Source organism: Salminus brasiliensis, chromosome 9 (assembly GCF_030463535.1).
Source record: "Salminus brasiliensis chromosome 9, fSalBra1.hap2, whole genome shotgun sequence".
NCBI lineage: Eukaryota > Metazoa > Chordata > Actinopteri > Characiformes > Bryconidae > Salminus > Salminus brasiliensis.
The window spans coordinates 15,306,381-15,326,187 of NC_132886.1; the positions used below are offsets into that span (position 1 = coordinate 15,306,381).

The 19,807-nt window shown below is 41.1% G+C and overlaps 1 protein-coding gene across 1 annotated transcript in view; it reads right to left on the reverse strand.

Moving 5' to 3' along the window:
* Positions 1–2,092: 2,092 nt before the first annotated feature.
* sema4f (sema domain, immunoglobulin domain (Ig), transmembrane domain (TM) and short cytoplasmic domain, (semaphorin) 4F) overlaps positions 2,093–19,807 on the reverse strand; it is a 75,075-nt gene continuing 57,360 nt past the window's right edge. The window contains exons 2-14 of the mRNA XM_072687569.1: positions 17,167–17,315; positions 15,464–15,523; positions 11,013–11,111; positions 10,438–10,549; positions 9,895–10,014; positions 8,142–8,296; positions 7,861–8,042; positions 7,609–7,750; positions 6,743–6,965; positions 6,419–6,528; positions 6,098–6,249; positions 5,941–5,996; positions 2,093–4,996 (exon numbers count right to left, since the gene is read on the reverse strand). Coding sequence (XP_072543670.1) covers positions 4,221–4,996; positions 5,941–5,996; positions 6,098–6,249; positions 6,419–6,528; positions 6,743–6,965; positions 7,609–7,750; positions 7,861–8,042; positions 8,142–8,296; positions 9,895–10,014; positions 10,438–10,549; positions 11,013–11,111; positions 15,464–15,523; positions 17,167–17,315 — 2,336 coding nt within the window. The 3' untranslated portion in view covers positions 2,093–4,220. The remainder of the gene's footprint in view (positions 4,997–5,940; positions 5,997–6,097; positions 6,250–6,418; positions 6,529–6,742; positions 6,966–7,608; positions 7,751–7,860; positions 8,043–8,141; positions 8,297–9,894; positions 10,015–10,437; positions 10,550–11,012; positions 11,112–15,463; positions 15,524–17,166; positions 17,316–19,807) is intronic.

The window sequence follows — 19,807 nt, forward strand, 5'->3', positions numbered from 1 at the left end:
AAACTGTGTTAAGTCACAACTACTGTGGCCTTGTTTTTCCCACCTGTTGTCAGAGCGTGACAGGCTGCAGTTACAGGCCAGTGGCAGCGCATGCAAACTGCTAATGTTAGGAGGTGTGTGACGGTTATATGTGTTGCAGTGCACATTTTCATACAAAAAGGAAGATTGTTGCCGATATATGAGTAATGTGACACATTCTGCGACTAATATCATTACCCGTTTTGCTCCGTAGAGTTTTATAAACCAACATCAGCCAGTAAACTTAGGAGTCACCTCAAACTCATTTTAACAGAGCAGTCCAACATGAAGGTAAGTCAGTTCATACAACAAACCCAGTCTTTTGGCACAACAGTACAACATAGGTTGTACAATATCTAACATATAATAGCAATGTTGAACATGGCATAGTTGTGTATAATTATATAAATATCAGACTTTGTAAATTGCATATGTAATTAAGCCTCAAATTACAACTTTTAAACATTATACTCAACAAGGTGTTGTCATTTGAGGCTTAATCATATTTATCATATCCAAATACCTCCTAAAACTATTAAAGTGTTCACCAGCCTGACAATCGCAAAAAAAATTTAAAAAAACCAAAGCATCAACGCATGCGCACTGGCCTTATTGGGGAAATCAGTGAGCTCTCACGCTGCTCCATCCTGTGGCCATGTAATTAACCTCCACTGGTTCATTGTTCATAGAAAGCAGAGGAGCTGTTTGCCCTGCAAGCAAAGTTTTTAAGTTCCTGATTCAACTGAATTCATATTAGTATGGCTGCTGCTGGGTTGTTTACTTGTTCAGGGTGTAGTACGTTTACTTTAACCCCCTTTTACACCGATAGTTATAATGATAATGGCTGTGTTTGTGATAGTTAGCTTGCACATAATGGAAACCTTCCAGATCTACCAACCTTAGTCTACCCTATGGAGTAAAAAAGCTTTCACTATGGTACAATGAATAAACTCGCATGGTCGACCAAGCTGGATGTATTCCACTCTGCCTGGAAGGACAATCTCATTAAGTATAGAAGGGCACTCATTAAAGCTCGCACAGTATATTCGGCCTAAATAATTGAGAAAACCTGAACCAATCCTAGAGTACTCATTATATTCTGAACCTCAGGTTTAGGCTATTTATACCAATAAACAAATCTGTTCAAAAACAGAGACAACCAGTCCAACCTTTAGTATAAAATCCAACCTGTCGGTCGCCTGGTGTGGCTGCTATAGGGCAAAACTCAGTTGTAGAGGAAAGGCTGGAAGCTTTTTTTCCCACTTCCACAGCTAGTATGTGAGAAAATGGTCTTCTCTGGAAATTGCACAACCTGCACACTGGATGGATTCCTTCAAAATGACTAAACAATGTACTACCAGTAAACCTCTTAACAATAGTAAACTTGTGCTTTAGCCTGGGCGTGTACCCAAAACTTTTAAATCAGCAGTTATTAAACCTTTGATCAAGAAACCAAATATTGGTCCTACTGTACTGTCTACCATTCATATCCAAGATCTTAGAAAAAACTGTGGCCTGACTACTTTGCTTATACTTACAGAAGAAACACATATGATTAATTCCATTGGTTGATGTGATCTTCTGAAATGATCTTCTGTTTGTCTCTGATCAAAGGTGTGTGTGTCCATCAATTCAATTTAATTTCATTTTATTTATACAGCACCTACAACAAATCTTGTCACAAAGCAGATTTACAGAGCTTTACAGAGATCCGGTTCCGAGCCTCTTTTGAGCAAGCCAGTGGCAACAGTGGCAAGGAAAAACTCCCATGGGTCGAGAGGAAGAAACCTTGTAAGGAACCAAGACTTTGGTTTCAGATGAAATAATACATGTCCTAAAACGTTTGTCCATATAGTGTACATAGTTTTTCTTAATAAGAAAGATATAAATGATAAACAATTACTATTACTAAATGTGACTATTACTGCCATTACTAATTACATGATCTATTGTAACTTAAAACAGTGTTGTAATAGTACACACTAGAATGTGCTGTTTGAACATTGTAAGCTATTGTACACAGAAATGTGTGTGTATGTGGTTCTTAATCAGATATTAGAAATCTCAGGCCGTAGGAGGTAGGATATTTTATTAAAAAAAAACATCACAATGCATTCTCACGGTCATCCTCACACAAACAACTGCAATAAAAGTTGAAAACAAATGTACAATTATCTTTATCATTATATAAATTATAAAAATAAAACCTTAGAATAGAACATTTGTACAACAATTAACAATATATTTCTTTGTCCAAAATAAACAAAGGGAATGTAACACTCAGTAATAGGTTTATCTGTAACAGTACATTTAAACTGAACAAAGGGGCAGTATGGGAGTTCTTTTTTCCCCATTTATAAATATGTACCTGTGCTTATCCTGCTACTAAGTGCTGACTGTAGATGTCTGTACTACATCTGTAGGATAAACAGCCTGAATGCACTGCGCTGAGTGTTACCTTCCCTTTACAAAACACACAGCCATGTTAAAAACAAGAAACAAACTCAACGTGAGGGATGAGCGATTCACCTTTCCAAAGACAAATGGCAGTGACATGCATTTACAACAGCCAAGTATTTAGATTGTTATACCTTCTAGTTCTGGAAAGAAGGGGTTAACTGGAAAAATAATAACAATCAGGACATTAACATGATAAAATAAAAACTAACATATTTTACAAACATTTAAAACAGAAACCGTTATGGCTACTGAACATACCGCTCTCTTTAAGAGTGCGGCCTTTACCGCCTGATAGGCTCATGACCTTCAGCATTACTCTTTTTGGACTTGCACACCTCTTCTGAATATCCGTTTACTTTGGTGGTTACAGTTGCACCTTAGAAGAAGACATTCACATTCCATAAGAAACCTTTAAAGAATCATCATATACTGCAGTCCTTTTTTTTGCTCTGAACATCACTAATATTTTTTTTTTTATGATAGCGTCCCCGCTAAGAGTTGTGCTGTTATGACCAGCGTGTTGCAGTCCATGTCAAGTCCGTTCATGTAGGAACTGCCTTTTAGCGAAGGACCCTAAACATATGTCAGACTTTGCTGCAGTTGATTTTAGTATCCTCCCCCCATTCATTTATAAGTTATATTAAATTAAGACAATCATGAATCCATTCGGGATTTATAGTCAGCCTAACTCTCACAGAAGAAGATCTGTGCTCCGATTCTATTTATATTATATTTCTTTTTCAGAAGGTGGCTGATAAATTCTGTTTGGCAGCAGCCAATGAAGAATTGCTGCTAGTCCCTGCTGCCTTCATTTTGCTGTTATTGACAAAAAAACAAAACAAAAAAGCATCTTCTTCATAGCGGCAGCAAAACTAAAGAGAACAAGAGCACGTGCCAGATTCAAAACTCTTCTTCGCTGTCCTGCTTTTCGGCATGAGTGCAGTGGGCCGAGGCACTTCCTTTAACAGGCTCTTCTGATAGTCTGATAGTCCTTCCTCACGTCACTGTTGCATGTCCGTGAAGCCAAACGACTGTCTTCCAACCTGTGGCTGTCGTTATGGTCCACCCTAGCTTTGATCTGAGCACTTTCCTTGTTCGCTACAAACTCTTCATTGTTGATTAGCAGTGTTGGAGACAACCTGCTCAAAATGTGCTAGATCTTTTGGTGTTCAGTAGTCCAACATGGTTTGGTCCAGTTTCAGGTTCTGAGTGTCCAGATCTTTACGGATTTAGACAGCTCAGATCTGGGCTGAGAAGAGCTGAGAGACAGACTACAACATGCACATATGCCACACGAAATACATGTGTGAGTGTGTATGATTGTGTTGGAGACGGCTGAACACAGTGGTGACAGCTGGGAATGACATAAGCGTGCTTCTGTCCGTCTGGGTAAACACACACTGTGAAACAGTATCACACAGTCATGGACACACACACTGCTACATACATATGAATAAAGACTGGCTCACTAGCTTAAGAGATAAAAAAAAAGCTTTGAAAGACCAAACATATACACAATATGAGCGTGTTTGTGTGTGTGTGTGTGTGTGTGTGTGTGTGTCTGCTTGGGCTCAAGCGTTTGCATTTGTAATGTATGTACACTACCTTTTCCTTCTGTAACGCTTTGTTCTTCCAACCTTTGTACACACTGGTACACAAACACATAGGGAACGATGTGTGTGTGTGTGTGTGTGTGTTTGCACGCCTTGTCCTAATATCAGGCCATAATATATTCTGTGTCCTCAGATTGAACTCTCTTCGCACTGTGCCAGAGGTGCTCCTCTTAGCACCTGCAGCTTAGCTAGTTCTTCCTCAATCCCTCCTAGTCCATCCCCCATCTCGCTAAGCCCTTCCCCCAGTCCTTCCTCCTCTCCCTCCGGCCCTGCCCTCTCTCGGCCGTCCAGCTCTTCTGACTCCTGTAGCTTAAGTCCGCTGGAGTTAGCATAGATATGGGTGCAGTTGTGTCCGCCCATATGGCCACCATGGCCGCCGTGGCCGTTCAGCGTCCCATTCCTTTTCTCTGTAAACGGAACTGCCTCAGAGAGCAGACTGGCGCTGCTGGGGGACTGGGGCGTGTCTGAAGAGGGCAACAGGTCCCGTCCCTTTTCTGAGATGGATGAAGAATGACCACCTCCTCGTTTGGTACGTCTCCACCGAATTACATAGATCAGACAACAAGCAAAAAGAAATCCTAGGAAGAAAATCAGCAGGTATCCGACCACGAATTGACGGCTTCCCATTTGGCCAGTATTGCTGCCAGTCACGGGCTCCTCCAGGGTCAGGTGGTACGCAGCCCTGCGGCAGGGTGGCTGATTCCGCCCAGCTTCCTCACACACACAGAAGTAGGTGCCCAGGCTTTCAGGAGTGACCAGCACTTCAAGGTGGGAGTGGTGGCGACGTGCATGTCTCTGGGGCGGGTACTGCCAGTGGCAGGGGCGAGGGGCAACCTGCACACAGGACAGCAGCACGCGGAGACCTTCCACCACACGCAGCTCAGTTGTCGCAGGAGAGCACTGATCTGCACCAAGAGAGAAAGACAAAGAGGGAAACTCAACATTGAACATTGAATGTTTGGTATATATGTTTTCTGTTCTGTTCTTTTCTGCCCCCCCCCCCAAAAAAAAAACAAAAACAAAAAAAAAACCCAAAACCCTGAAATGACCAGTTCCTCTTTTATTTTTTTAAACAGGCTGCATCTTTAAGAATGATATATTGCCTTTATTGCACTCTTTCTATATTTATTATTTTATTATTCTGTATTTTATTTACATCTGTTTTACAATGTTCCTTTGTTTATATCTGCTCTTGTTTTTGCTTTTCTCACTACTTTTGTGCTTCTGAAATGTGTGACATCTAATCTTTATGTCTACAATATATGGACAAAAGTATTGGGACACCTGCTCACTGTCTTTAATGTCGAAAGAAGACTTTCTACTCCATTTTGGAGCATTGCTCTGAGGATTTGACTGCATTCAGGGAAAAGAGTGTTAGTAAGGTCAGAATATTGGATGATTCCTTTAGAGGGCTTTACATCCCTGATGTTTATCTGTTCCAGAGAGTCCTATTCTATTGGTAATACTACTTTACAGGAACTACACAAGCTGTGTGTGTGCACTTGCACATCATTTGCTAATGACCTTTGTTCTGACTAATCGACATTCACATATGGAAGGAGGCCTGTTCAAAAAGCAGTCAATGGCTGAGATGTACAAAACAAGTTGCTATGATCTGAGGTGTGGACTGGAACTGTTGATGTTGATGAAGAAAAAAAACTTCTTTTAGAAGGTTGCAATGACACCCAATTTGCTCCCTGGCAGCCAATAACAGCACAACACCCCACCCCCCCCCTTTCTTCCTTCACACATGTATCCTGTCATTATCTCAAATTCCAATAAAACATTTGTACCCAAGTGAAAACTAACAAGTATATGTAAATCTGAGAGAATCACTAATAATACCTACCCTCGCCACTTCCACACTGGCTGGTCGAGTCTTCAGGCTCCATCCCCTCACCAGGTCTGGAACACAAATGTAATGATAAACACATATGTACTGACAATGTTACATAATGAACAGGGAGAAGCGGCACGCAGTGGTTTTGTACGTAGGAGTGACTCACTCTGTGACAGCCAGGTCGCAGGCACCCTCTTTTTGTCTCCACACGCAACCTAGCGTACGTGCACGTGCACACTCTTCACAGGTGGTGTAGACGGAACAGCCTTCTGCAAGTAACTTCTTCAGAGATTTAGGAGAACCTACTATGACCTCCCCCTAAGAGAACCAAGAACAGAAGAGCTCTGTGCGTGAGTCTCTGTCTACGAGCCTCTGTGCGTATATGTGTTTGCCACATTTCAGTATAAGCCATGCAGGTTTCTCATGGCAAAGTGGGTTATGGTTGTAATGCAGTCTATCAAAACACTGTGTGTGTATGTGTGTTCACCTTGTTTAGCAGGATGTTGTTGACAGGTTCTGTGGCTGGAAACATAGTTAGTTCTTGCAGAAGAGTTGCATTTTGACCCACTACTGCAACTCGGTGAAGCTCCCCACGGTCTACAAATAAAGACACACAAAAAGAACCTAAATAAAAGGGGAGAGACTACCCAGACCCTCTATGTAAAGGGGATTTCTGAGGGCGCGAGATTAAGAGAACTGCTTTGCCATATAGTTTTGAATAAAAAATAAAAATACAGAGCTTAGTAATGTGTGAAATGTTTCTACATTTAAGAACACTTCCCTTCTCATTCTTCCCTTTCATTTCTCTCACCTGTTCCCAGATGCAGTACAGTAGCATTCTGCCTGGTGTTGCCATTGGAGACAGTTGTCAGAGTCACTGCAAGCTTGGTGTATGTAACCCCACTTCTGATCAGCAGAGGCACAGACACTACACTGTTCTCCATAAGAGGGTGATCTCGCATGAAGGTCAGCACTTTATCAGGCAGCTTCAGAGACGACTCAAAGCCCTCTGCCTTTAGAGCGTTATTGAGACACTGTAAACCAAGAGTGAGAAAGCAGGAGAAGGCTAGGATTAGGATTTTTTTGTAAAACACATCAGCATCACGAGGTATAATATATTTAGTGTTTAGTTTATTTAGTGTATCTCTATAAAATGTATCTACCTATATAAGTAAAAAGGCAATAACTTTGAAGTCAGTGTTTATTCCAGATCATTTTTCTATTCTTTCAGAATTATTTACAGTTTTCAGAGCAGCTACAGGGTTTAAACCATGGAGAAATCTAAAAACAGACAAAGATACATGGTTTTCATTGGACAGCAGCGATGCATACACTATGTAAAAGTCTTCTTTCTGGGAAGCAAATGTGTCTATTGGTGGTAATGTGTCTCCAAAACAGTCATAGTAAACGGAAAACTTTCAATGGAACTTTCTATGGATGCCAATGTAAAAAAATCGCATCCAGTCATTTTAGAGCATTTCCGTTGGTCCCCTCATCATACATTTTGCTCCATCGTTAAGAAGCCAGATACAAATGATACCACAACATAAAAAATAAGCATAAACTGAGAAACAAGGTTTTATATAGCACTATATCTTGCAAAGACCTCTGTCTCTGGATCTGTATAGTGTTATACAGTGCTGTACAGCACATTACAGAAGAAATTAAGTTATGTACCTTGCCAGGTCTGGGCAAGGGCACTTGCTCTGGATTCATCCAGTTCTCACAGCTCTTCTTCAGCTCTTTAAAAGGTCCATCCATTGCCTTGGAGATCTCTTCCAGACTGTAAACACACACAGCAGACATCTCCTCCCTCTCCCTACACACCCACACATACAAAACACACACACACATATAATTACACCAGATATAAAAACAGGATGCGTCACACTCAAGACTCAATCCAGACTGAATGGGATTCTCACTCACCACTGCGAGGTGAAAATGCCATAGAAGTGTGTGGTGCTGGGGTCTCCTTGTTGGTGCTGTTTGGTGAAGACGTCGGTCAGAACATTAAAGCGCTGGCCACTCGCTCTGTCTTCACACACTAGCTGAGCCTTCAGAAATGTTGTCCAGCGCCTCTGCAAAGTCTTCATGCCCCCAATATCAGACTGAGAGTGAAAGAGGGAGAAAGAGATAGAAGAATATGTCTTAATAAAATAAAAGGCAGTAACTTGGGGACAATAATGCAGCAGGATCCTGTATCTTACCTTACACACTCGAGCCACCCTGGGCACTTTGACCTTGGTGTAGAAGTCATACTCTTTGGCCACCTCGGTAAAGAAGAAGTAGATCTTATCGTCCTCTCCCGTTGGGTTGTTCTTTTCATCCTCTTGGATGAAGGCAGAGCTGACAAACTCCGGATCTGTGTTCAGATATAACGTTCAGAAACAGCCACAGCATCTCCCAATAGTCCCCCATACAGCAAAAAAATGTCTAATAACCCTTTTTTAAAAATGTGTGCTTTATTTCAGAATCCATTCAAATTACTATTGTGTATATTAGAATATACTGCATATCCACCTAGAAATCATTTAAAATGTGATGTGTTAAAATGAATAAGCATATTAAAACATGTAGGTATAGAATATCATAATATCGTATCATAATATCACATTTGATTTGGCAAAAGAAAGTGTTTAGGTATTAATACATTCTGAAGATTTATTCGGTACAGTCCATGTTTATGTAAGAAAGGAAAAAAAAGTCAATAAGTCCACAGCACTGTAATGTGTTCTAGCTTTGACCCCAAATATTTGTCTTATATTTCATAAACACACTTTACAATTTTTTTATATGTAACACGCTTGCTTGCAGACAGAAAAAAAATAAGGAACTTAGTTTAATGTTAAAGGGAAATCCAAGCGAAGCAGGGTCAAAACCGCGAAGATCTGTTTACCCAATAAATGAGACAATGAGGAAGAAAGAGCAAAGTGAAAAACTAAACAAGGGCAAATCCAAAATCAGAAAAGGCTCAGGGTCAGTATGCAATATATAAAAATACAGGGAAACTGCTCAGTATGCAAATGCTAGGCCAGTAGCAATACTTCCCAACAAAGGAGAGGAACAAATAGGTATGATTCACGCAGGTGAAGCGAGTCAGTACTCAAATGAGTATTGGCTGAAGGTGAACATGTGGGTGTCATGGAGGACTGAGGGAAATGGAGTCAGTGGGAGAAACAGGTAGCTAAAACTGTGCTAATACTGGTTAAATGAAAGGGAAATAGAAGAGGTTCAATTTCATTTGTCACAAGTTCCACAAATAGTGTCTGGATCTGAGACGATTTGATTCAGCAGAGCAGCCTGATTAGCATCAAGGCAGGACCTCAGAAGGTGTACTGCGATATCTGGCAATAAGGCATTCGCAGCTCATCCTTTAAGGCTGTGATGTGGGGCCTCGATGAGCAACAATGAGCCTGTCAACAGTTCACTGGTTGGTTCATCTTGCATATCACTAAAACCTCACAAGACCTACTGTTTTGGCGATACTTTCAGTCGCCTGAACCTTCAACTGTCATCTAGACTTCGCAATTTGGCCCTCATCACTGTTACTGTCATTCTTAAGATTTTCCCTGCTTCCAACACATCAACAAGAACTGACTGTTCACTCACTGCTCAATATGTATATCCCACAGTGTGACAGGTGCCACTGTAACAGGAGAATCAATGTAATTCGCTTCACCTGTCAGTAGTTCAATGTTATGGCTGATTGGTCAACATTAATGTGCGTTTATGTTTGTGTTATGTTTTTGGGGTGAGAGTTGCAGTGCGTGGAGCAGCTCATGACAGCAGTGGTCAAACATGAGCACTCTAGTGTTAGGCCAATATGGCACATCTTCATTAGGGTTCCAAGTGTATAGCCCTCACTGCTGACTGGTGGTGTAGCTGTGCTTATTGTAGTTAAATGTATGTATGTATGTATGTAGGTGTCTATGTGTTTTGTTGTGTGTGTGGATGTCTCACCACTAAGCCAGTTGATGGATCGCTCTGTCCGGATGCGCTCCTGCTCAATGCCTGTTGCCCTGGAGATGTCGAAGAGCGTGCCCAGGAAGTTACTGGTGGCAGCAGTGTACAGGATACCCCCTTAGAGAGAGAAAGAGAGAGCCAGAGTTACAGACATTGTAACCCCTAAAACACTAAAGGCCTACAACCATCATGAGGGCATTACTATTAGCTGTTACAGAGCAGTATTAATTAAAATTAATAGCTGAATAGCCTAACAGTATACACACTCCAAAATTTGATTCATGATTTGGGCTCTAATGAGTGTCCTCATGATAGTTGTAACAACATTTTAATAATGAAGATATTAATAAAGATAGTTATATGTTATTTATACATAATGAAAGAGACTACAGCTGGGTGGTGAGAAAGGAGTGCGGCACATGACCTGAAAAATTCTGTATTGCATCGTGAGATCACAAAATGTCCTGGCAATGTTACCGCCCTAATTAAAGGGAAAGTGTAACACTTAATTAACTTTGCATGTGTGAACATGTGTCATACCTGCCATGACTGCAGTGTAGTGTTGACTGGGCTCAAAGGGACATTTTCCCTTCCCAGTTTCCATCCTCACACTGTTGTCTTCTGAAGTTTCCAGAGAGAATGTGGAAATGTTCTAAATAAGAGAGAGAATAAAGCAAATAATAGATAAGATAGACAAATAATGTTACACTTATACAGTACACTTGAGTTCTTCTCTTTACATATCCCAGGTTTAATAGTTGGGTTCAGCGCAGAGGGTCAGCCATGCTACAGTACCTCTGAAGCAGAGAAGTTAAGGGACTAGAAATCAATGCCATGCTTGTGGACCTATATAACCTCTATAACATCTCTCCGCTTGTGTGCCAACAGGCTCGTTCATCAGTCACTACTTCTCACATCTCTAATCTCAAGACTACATATTCTCATGTCCCTTTTATGCACCATTAAGGTCTACTGACATATTAATGTGTGTATGTTCACCTCTCATTCAGTGTGATCTGTGCATCATGTGAAGTGTGAAGGTACGTGGAAGCATGCCAAGTCAGCTTAGTCACTGGCAAATCTCCTCACATATGCACACACACATTAACACTTACCACAAAGGCACACTGGGGGTCGAAGGCATACGTCCCGCAGGCATAGATGCGTCCGTCTCCCAGAAACTCCAGCAGACGAATGTAGTTATTGCAGTCGACCTGAAGAGGGCAGCAGAGACAGACTTAATAATTGACCAAAAACAAGGAGGAGAATGAACTACAGTGACAGAAACATTACAGAAGCCAAGCAGTGATCGACAAAAGCTAATTTAATGAGGTGGAAAATTAATTTTAAAAAATGAGCATTTGTCAATAAATTCCAACCCGAAAATATAATGCAAATTAGAGACACACTTTACAGCCATTGTACAGCAGAACAACAGAATTCAACTTTTGCATTTAATCCAACTGTGGCAGTAAACACACTCACACACTCAAGAGCACAGTGAGAACACACTCATATAATGTACTCATGACATAAATCCCAGTACAATACCTATAACAAGACACATTCTCCAAACTGTAAGGTTGTATTTCCTCACTGTCATACAAAACCCCAGTTCACCTTTTAACATCATTTTGAACCGGACAGCTGTTTTTTTTTACATTGTGTAAGAATTACATGACCAATGGACCAATAGAAATGCTCCAAAGTGAGCATCATAGAGGTTAACCGGTCCACATTGGCATGTTGTTTGCTCTGTACCACTCGTCAAAGTCATTTCTCTCCAGGCCCAAAACTGTTGGGAGACAGTCAATGTGCGAGAAGTCCATTCTCAACACACCTTCACTACAGCGGCTCTGGAACACCCCGCAAAGTTAGCGGTTTCTGAGATGCTACCACCCTTCACCCACTGTCACAGTCATATCAGAATATTATGACCACCCCTGGTTTGGAATGAACTTGGCCCGGGACGGCACAGGTGCCATATGACAGGGTTTGCTGCACATATAAATAAGAAAAAATACACCAGTCAGTAGTAGCCGAGTGCAAAACGATTGTCATGGGCAAAAGATTTTTATAAGATATTATTATTATAAAGATATTGTGGTGCCCAAAGGGGCATGATAATAGGGTACAGGTCGAAGTATGACAAGATAGCATTTCATAAACTGTTACCTTGTAGTGAAGGTGTACCAAGAATGAACTTCCCAACAGCAAAACAGTGGTTCTCCACAGGCCATTGATGCCAGAGGTGGACAACGACTCCGGCAAGTAGTACAGGGCAATCAAGTCAATTCATTAATGAATCTACTCTTTTGTCTTCCCCTTTCCTGATTATGTTTGTCTGTCATTTCCTAGTCCACATGTAGGCCCATGTTTGTGTACCTGTGTTTGCCCATGTGTTCCAAGTCTCTGCCCTCATCCCACCTACTCTTTAGTGTGTCCAGCTGTTCAGCTTAGCCCTCCCTCTCTGCAATGTCTGTCAGCTGTTCATCATTTACACTTCAGTGTAAATATAGTTCTGTGTGTTTGTCCGTCCTTTGTTGAGTCTTGTATGTGTTAAGTGTTGCATGCTGCCATGCATGAGCCTTCCTGCTTTGCCTAGTCTTTTTTTGGTCTGTTGTTTTTCGTTTGCCTGCCTGCTCATGGTTGGTTTGCTCCTGTTTTGTTGGAATAGTTGTCTTTTTCTACGCAAATATCCAGCCTCCTCCTCATTTAGGATAGAAGACCATCATGTTTTTTTTTATCCACCAAATTTCCTTCCAACACTTTCAGCAGAAGCCTTAGCAAAACTATTAGAATTTACATTTATGTAAAAGTATTTCCACCACACTGACGCTTACCCAGAACAACTTACACTTTACTCATGTGACAAAGTCTTCGTCATGTGGATGGCAGTGTTGCTCACTCTGCTATACAAGTCATTCATGCATTTGATGATACTTTCTTATTAAATATTAAATCAACATAATTTTAAAGGACCGTAAAACTGTAAAACACTACTGACAAGTGAAGTGAAAAATATATTAGACAGCAAGTAACCAGTCAGTTCTTGAAGGTAATGTGTTAAAAAACAGGGAAAATGGGCAAGTCTAAGAATCTGGGAAACTTTGACCAGAGCCAAATTTTCATAGCTAGACGACTTTGTCAGAGCATCTCCAAAACATCAGGCAGGTCTTGTGAGGTTTTCTGGTATGCAATGGTCAGTACCTACCAAAAGTGCTCCAAGAAAGGACAACACGTTGAAGTGATCCATGGAGGCCCCACCTCACAACTTACAGAACTTAAAGTACCTGCTACTAACGCCAGATACTACAGGATGCTTTAGAGGTCTTGTCGAGTCCATGCCTCGATGGTCAGATCTTTTATGGTGGCCAAAGGGGACCTACTTAATATTAGGTTGGAGGTGCTAATGTTATGACTGACTGGTATCTTATTTGACTAATATTATCATTATAGATCATTTTAGTCACATAACATATTTGAAACTTTACACAGTATTTATCAGACAAGCAATGAAAAATAAATAAAAGACAAAATAGAAAGTGCAAATGTATGTAGAAAATGAATTCAGGGTGCATTTCCCATCATATATATTTGGTATCATAATTTCATGAATGCCTTGGAATAAAAACCTTTCACACTGACTTCCATTCAGTTTCCCTGAAAGTTCAGTTTCATATGTTTAATGGAAACTAGATTTATATGGTCTTGAAATCCAACTTTAGGTCTTGATCAGTGTATCTATATATTATAACTGCTATCAAGCACTTATAATTGTTATACATTGAAGAACTAGCCTATGTAGAGCATTAAGCACACCAGAAATGCAAGTGTATAATTCATACCAGTTTCACAGGAAGTGTTACCAACTCTATATATTAAAATACAGCTGATCTGATTTCGAGATAAGATCCCTGTGTCGGATTTAGCACAAAAGTCAGACTACACCGTGAGAAAAACAACACCAACACCGTCACTGTCGCTGTGAAAACAGTGTGTGTGTGACCCTAAAGGCAGAGGTGCTGCCCAGAACTAACCAGAGAGGCCCAAACCTCAGACAGTTTCCAAACACGCCTTCCCTCAGAGCACTGAAGCGGAGATCTGGAGATGATTGTTTATTTTAATGTTAATGTTCTTGCTGGTCTGATGCTGGTTTTCCAGTTCTCGTCAAAGTAATATTCCAGTGTTTTCAACTAATCTCTATCTGCTGCATCTGCAGTATGATATCAAAACCCATGGACAATAATTTCTTTACATTAAACCCTGTTTAGTCAAAATACACTTAAATAACAGAAGTAAATGGAAAGATGTTTCAGCTCCACTCAGTTCCACTACCACTTTATACCCCTCCTAGCCCCCACCTGGCATTAGACATGGTGCCAACAGGTTCTGGTTTTGTACTTTTTTTTTGCTTATATTTCTATATTTTCATTTTTATATTCTATTCTTTAACTTAAATGTAACTTATTCTATTTTTATTTTCTTCATTTTTATTTTATTTTTTCTTTTGCACTTTTGCACTTTACTTCATTAAGTTAAGGTTTAGTTAAGTTTAAATGTAGATTTTTATTGTATAGCTTGATGTGAGCAGACTGTCAAAAAAGCATTTCACTGCAAGTTATACTGTGTATGACTATGTACGTGACAAATAAAATTTGATTTGATTTGATTTGGTTTCCTATTCTATTGGCAATACCTCTCTACAGGAAAGTAGCTGAATGCATTCGTCTGAATGGCTATCCACAAACATTTGGACAGTGTATTTTTACATCACATCTCTGTACGTAAAGAGAAACCTCTTCTTGATAGGGTACAGAGCATATAAGTGAACAACTGCTCTGGTTAATTAGAGTGTTTTCAACATGTTTCAATCAAGGGCCAATCAGGGTGGAGCAGGCTCTGAATTTAATGTGATTTGAATGAAGTGTGTACGTGTGTGTGTGTGATTCAAATGAACAGCAAGTCTAGCTCTCCCACCACCCCTCTCTCTCACTTCCTCTCTTCTAGCTCCTTGTCTTTTGTTTGCTTAATCATACCCTTTGATCGTCACCCACTGGGGCCTCACCCCACCTGCCAATCATCCCCAGCCCCTCCCCCTACCCCCAGCATCGAATAGTATGCTGGGTAGACGGCAGCCACTAAGTGGTCTAATTAACTCTCTCACACACATACTGGCCCCATGTGCAGCTTCCCACGGAGAGAAAGAGAGAGATCGAGATAGGTAGAGTGAGTGTAGAAACAAAGGAGCGCATTCATTATCTTCTCTTAATTAAGGACAGCAGGTAAATTGTCTATTTATGATGCAGTGGTGAAAAAGGGATTTGCATTTGGTGTGTCATATTACACTGTAGAAACGCAGACATGTGCACACACACACACACATCCACTATTCATGCGTTCCAGAGTAAAACACACTTCAGCAAGCGCTTGGTTGCTTCCTCTTCAGCCTCCTCAGGGGACAATAGAGCGAGTACCTACAAAACACAGCCTGTGCATATACACACCCAAACAAACAAACACATACACACACACATACATACATACACACACACACACCACTCACCTCAGTCTTCCCTTTAGCCACACAGGATTTCCTCCTATCCTCTGGAACACTCCATTCAATCTAGAGAGCGAGAGAGAGGAAGGGGGAGAGAGCAAGTGAGCGAGAGAGAGGAAGAGAGACGACAGGGAGGGGAAAAGAGCAAGAAAAGGAGAGTAGAGTGGAGACAGAGGGAAAGAGAGAGACAGAGCAGAAGAGTGAGTGACATGGAGAAACAGATAGACAGGGATAGATGGTGAGAGAGAGGGCAAGTTGGGAAAAAAGAGTAATAGAGGAGAAGGATGCAGAGAAAGAGAAGTAGTTTAGAGGGACAGCGTAAGAGAGAAAGAACCAGAAAGACAGACAGACAGTGAGATAGAAAGAGGGGAAGAGGGGGACAAACAGACGGGGGGTTAGTGCTTTGAACTCGGGCTCAAAGGTCTGGCAGAAGGAGACATCACCCGTTAAAAAAAAAAAAAGAAGAAGGCCGTGCCCTACATGAATATGCAAATGATCATTTGGCCTAATAAATACATCAGGGATAATTACACAGGGGCATGTGTAGGCAGTCCTCAGTCCCCATCACATGCTATTTATTCATTTATTCATCAAACAGATATGTATTAGGATAAAGCACTGAATGCACACTTTAAAGAACTCGGAAAGACTCGACCTAGAGATTTTTATAGCCAACATGATCTGATGTAAAATATGCATCAGTAACACAACATGGCCTGATTATGTCTTTATTGACAGGGAGCAGGATTCTTGTTTACTATGTGTGAACTCTCTATCAACAGATTTAATACCCTGCTAACACCCACAGGAGGGAGTCCACCACCTTGAACCTTGAGTGTGTATTTGCACATGACCCTTTTGCTTTAAACATGGAGAAAAGCTAAAGGTTCCTTTGTATAAAAAAGCTCTGACGCATTCATTTAGCTCTAGACTCAACATTTAGGCTACTCCACCCACACACTGTCTTAGCTCTTAGGGTTTATTTGAGAAGACAGATCTTACCTGCAGGCTAATGTGCCAGACAAGATAGTGAAGGACCTCTGACTTCACTACAGTGGCATTGTTACATCTGCGACATGATATTTAATGCAATTTGATATCACAGAGAGTCATGCTGCGACTAGGCAAGTGGCTCAGTGCAGGCTGAGTAATACAATGAGTGTATACCTGGACTAATACACACAGAAATGAAGTTAAAGGCGAAATAGTACACACACACACACACACACACCGTAATGGGGAAATCAGAGTGGATGGAGACAGGGGTAATTTGGTTAGAGAAATGGAGCAGGCAGAAGAGATGAGGTCATTGGGTTGAGCAAGCACAGATTTCTAATGAAAACCCATTTGCCCTCTTCAGATTAATAATCTTTTTCTCACAGTATTCTTACCCTGGCGACCATCAGGCTGAAGCGCAGCGGGTAATGTTAATGTTGCAGATAAAAGCCTTTCTGAGCGGAATTCATTTTGCTGCAGCTTATCACCAGCCTCTTTTATTTGACAAGAGGACGAGTTCGGTTCCATCAGCTTCAATTGAAAACGTTCATTTATCTCACTGTGAAAGTATCCAATCGTTTTTGCTGCACTGGAAAAGATCTGTCCCAGTTTTGACGTGATATTTGCATTTCACTCCGATAGGTCGTTTCTCACATGCTCCATTAGCCCCACCCCCATATCTGTGTCATCCAATAGGCAGAGCAGACATTTACCTTGAGGCAGTTTGATAGGTTGGCGGTATTCACGGCAACAATTGCATCCCTCGCCCCCAGGTACAGCATCCCAGACGGCCGGTCCAACAGGAATGTGCTGAAGTTAGCCACACCCTTAACGTTACACCCACTCATCATGGAGCTAACTCCTGAAAGAGAAAGTCAGAGAGAGAGAGGATGAATGAAATGAATGGATGGACTGAAACGGTCTGACTGAAATGCTGATATGAACAAAGATGAACTTCTAAAAGTGGTGGTCAGCCCTCAAAGAACACACTAACCTGCAGGAACACACAGTACATCATATCACAAGTTCACATGTACAGGACTGAATTGAATATAGGGGTGTAACTGCGCGAATTTATCAAAAAATTGTCACGGTATGTGGTTCACGGTTCGGTTGGACTCACTGCACGCACAAGAATATCCAGTACACACTATTAGGGTAAATATAGTACATACTACGGTAAATACAACTTCACAAGCCATTAGATATTAGACTACTGTGAGGTCCAAAGAGTGGTTCAAATTAAACTGTGTGACTTTTGTGCGCCTCTGTTCTAATATCAGCACACACATACGCATTAGCGTTGGGTGGTACAATGGTCATAAGGTACACCACTGCATTAAAAGTTATGACAGCATCTTGAGATGGGGACAGTATTATAAAATTGTGCCGTGTAATGTGTCAAATTTCTGAGTTTTGTGTCAATAACATCTAGTACACAACCAAATAAGCTCACTGAGGGCCACAGGGTGGTGGTGGTGCTGTGGGAGCCTGAAAACAGGTGGGGGAAACAAAAAGGGCAGTCTGAGTTTTGTGAACTGTTTAAGTCAAGGGAGAGCATGCAAACCTGGATGAAGAGTCTGCTAAAGGTGACTAAATATAATTGTGACCAGAGATGGAAACACATCCACCAAGCACTTCCTATGGTTTCTGTGGTAGTTAAGCTATGTGCTACGGATCAGTGACGTCCAGAACACGTAGGATATCCACTGTTAAGCTACTCATAGGATCATTCACTCGACTTTGTGCTCTCAGATATGAGGCTTTATTCTCTAATTCTGTGTGATATGAGTGATACGAATTTCTGTCACTCCGACACCAGTCTCTTGACTTAGCTCTCACAGACACAAGTTTTCATCTTTAACACTTGCTTCAGTAGCGCAGCAGTTAGTTAGTCAGTGAGAATAGCAGCTGTACAGTGTTGTGTGACAATCACTGATCTGTAGCTGAGCTAGATATGCAAAGGTTAGCTTAGAGAGTGGGATACAGATCCAACACCATGGGGAAAAAGAACTTTAACTTCTGTCCTTCCAACACCAGTCGCTCAAACTGAGCCATTCTCGTCTAAACATTTAGAAGTGGGGTTTGCAGTGTTTGAATACTGCATACCGTGCTAAAATGTAGAAAGGGTATGAAGCAATACCCATCAATGCCCACCGATACTGATCTCTAAATAATATCACAAATTTAAATAAAGCTAGCTTGATCCTGCACAAAACATAAGCAAAAGTTCACAACATTAAAAATAAATAAATGAATCCATTATTAATATTATAAATCCTCAGTAAATAAATAAAGTACCACAGGCACTCTCTGCCTACATGCACAGCAAGAACCCGAGTTCAAAACTCGGTGTGCTGTTTAGTGGGTGAACATTAGTAATTCTGTTGCGATGTGTCCGCAGAAGTGTTGATATTGTGAATACATTAGTAGAAGTGTTGATACTGTGAATAATTAATGGTGTTTAAATTGAAGACGCGCTGTAGCGCAGATGCCCAGGGACATCATAATGAAACAGCTCCGCCGATCTGCTCACTTCCATTTCAAAACCCATAACACTCCAATCAAGTTCCAGAGCTAGAGAACAGTGACCCATATAGCAAACACTCCTCCGTTGAAGAGAGAACATCTTCAGATATATGCAAACACACACACGAACATGAACGCGCGCACACACACACACACACACACATACACACATCTAGTCTCAAAGGAAATTATTCATGCCATTTAGGACCAGCACCTCAGTCCCACGCCTCCTTCAAAACCCACTTCCACTTCCACAGCACACATCAGACAGGGAGCAGGAGGAGAGAGAGAGAGAGAGAGAGAGAGAGAGAGAGTGCAGGATGAGATCACACTCATTTCTTAGTGTGGAGGGTAGGTGGGAGACATGCTGAAGACTAATGGACAAAAAAACACTTGAGGAGGAAGTATCATTGTGTGTGTATGTGTGTGGCTTTGTCTATTGTTCGGTATGTGCCCAAGTTTTCTGGTTTATAAAGTGCTACACAGCTTTAAAAAAGCAACACATAGAAGAATCTAAACTGTGGCTTTTTTATTGATTCAGGGGAAATAAATATCCAAGCTGTTTAAAAGGGTCACTGGTGGTACATCAGCGTGAAAAACATCACATGGAGACATTTCAGGGGTAAAATAAAGGGGTCAGCTGTCTGCTTTTAGTGTAGAGGTATGACAAATCAGTGCAAACCACTATTTATTCAATTCAGGTCTGTGATCTGCATCAAAATAAATGTGTGTGCGGCTGGGTAACCATGGCAAATTTATATTTAGACCGCAACGTGAAGCAGCAAGTATCAGTATATGAAAATTGAAATCAGTTTTATTTACCTT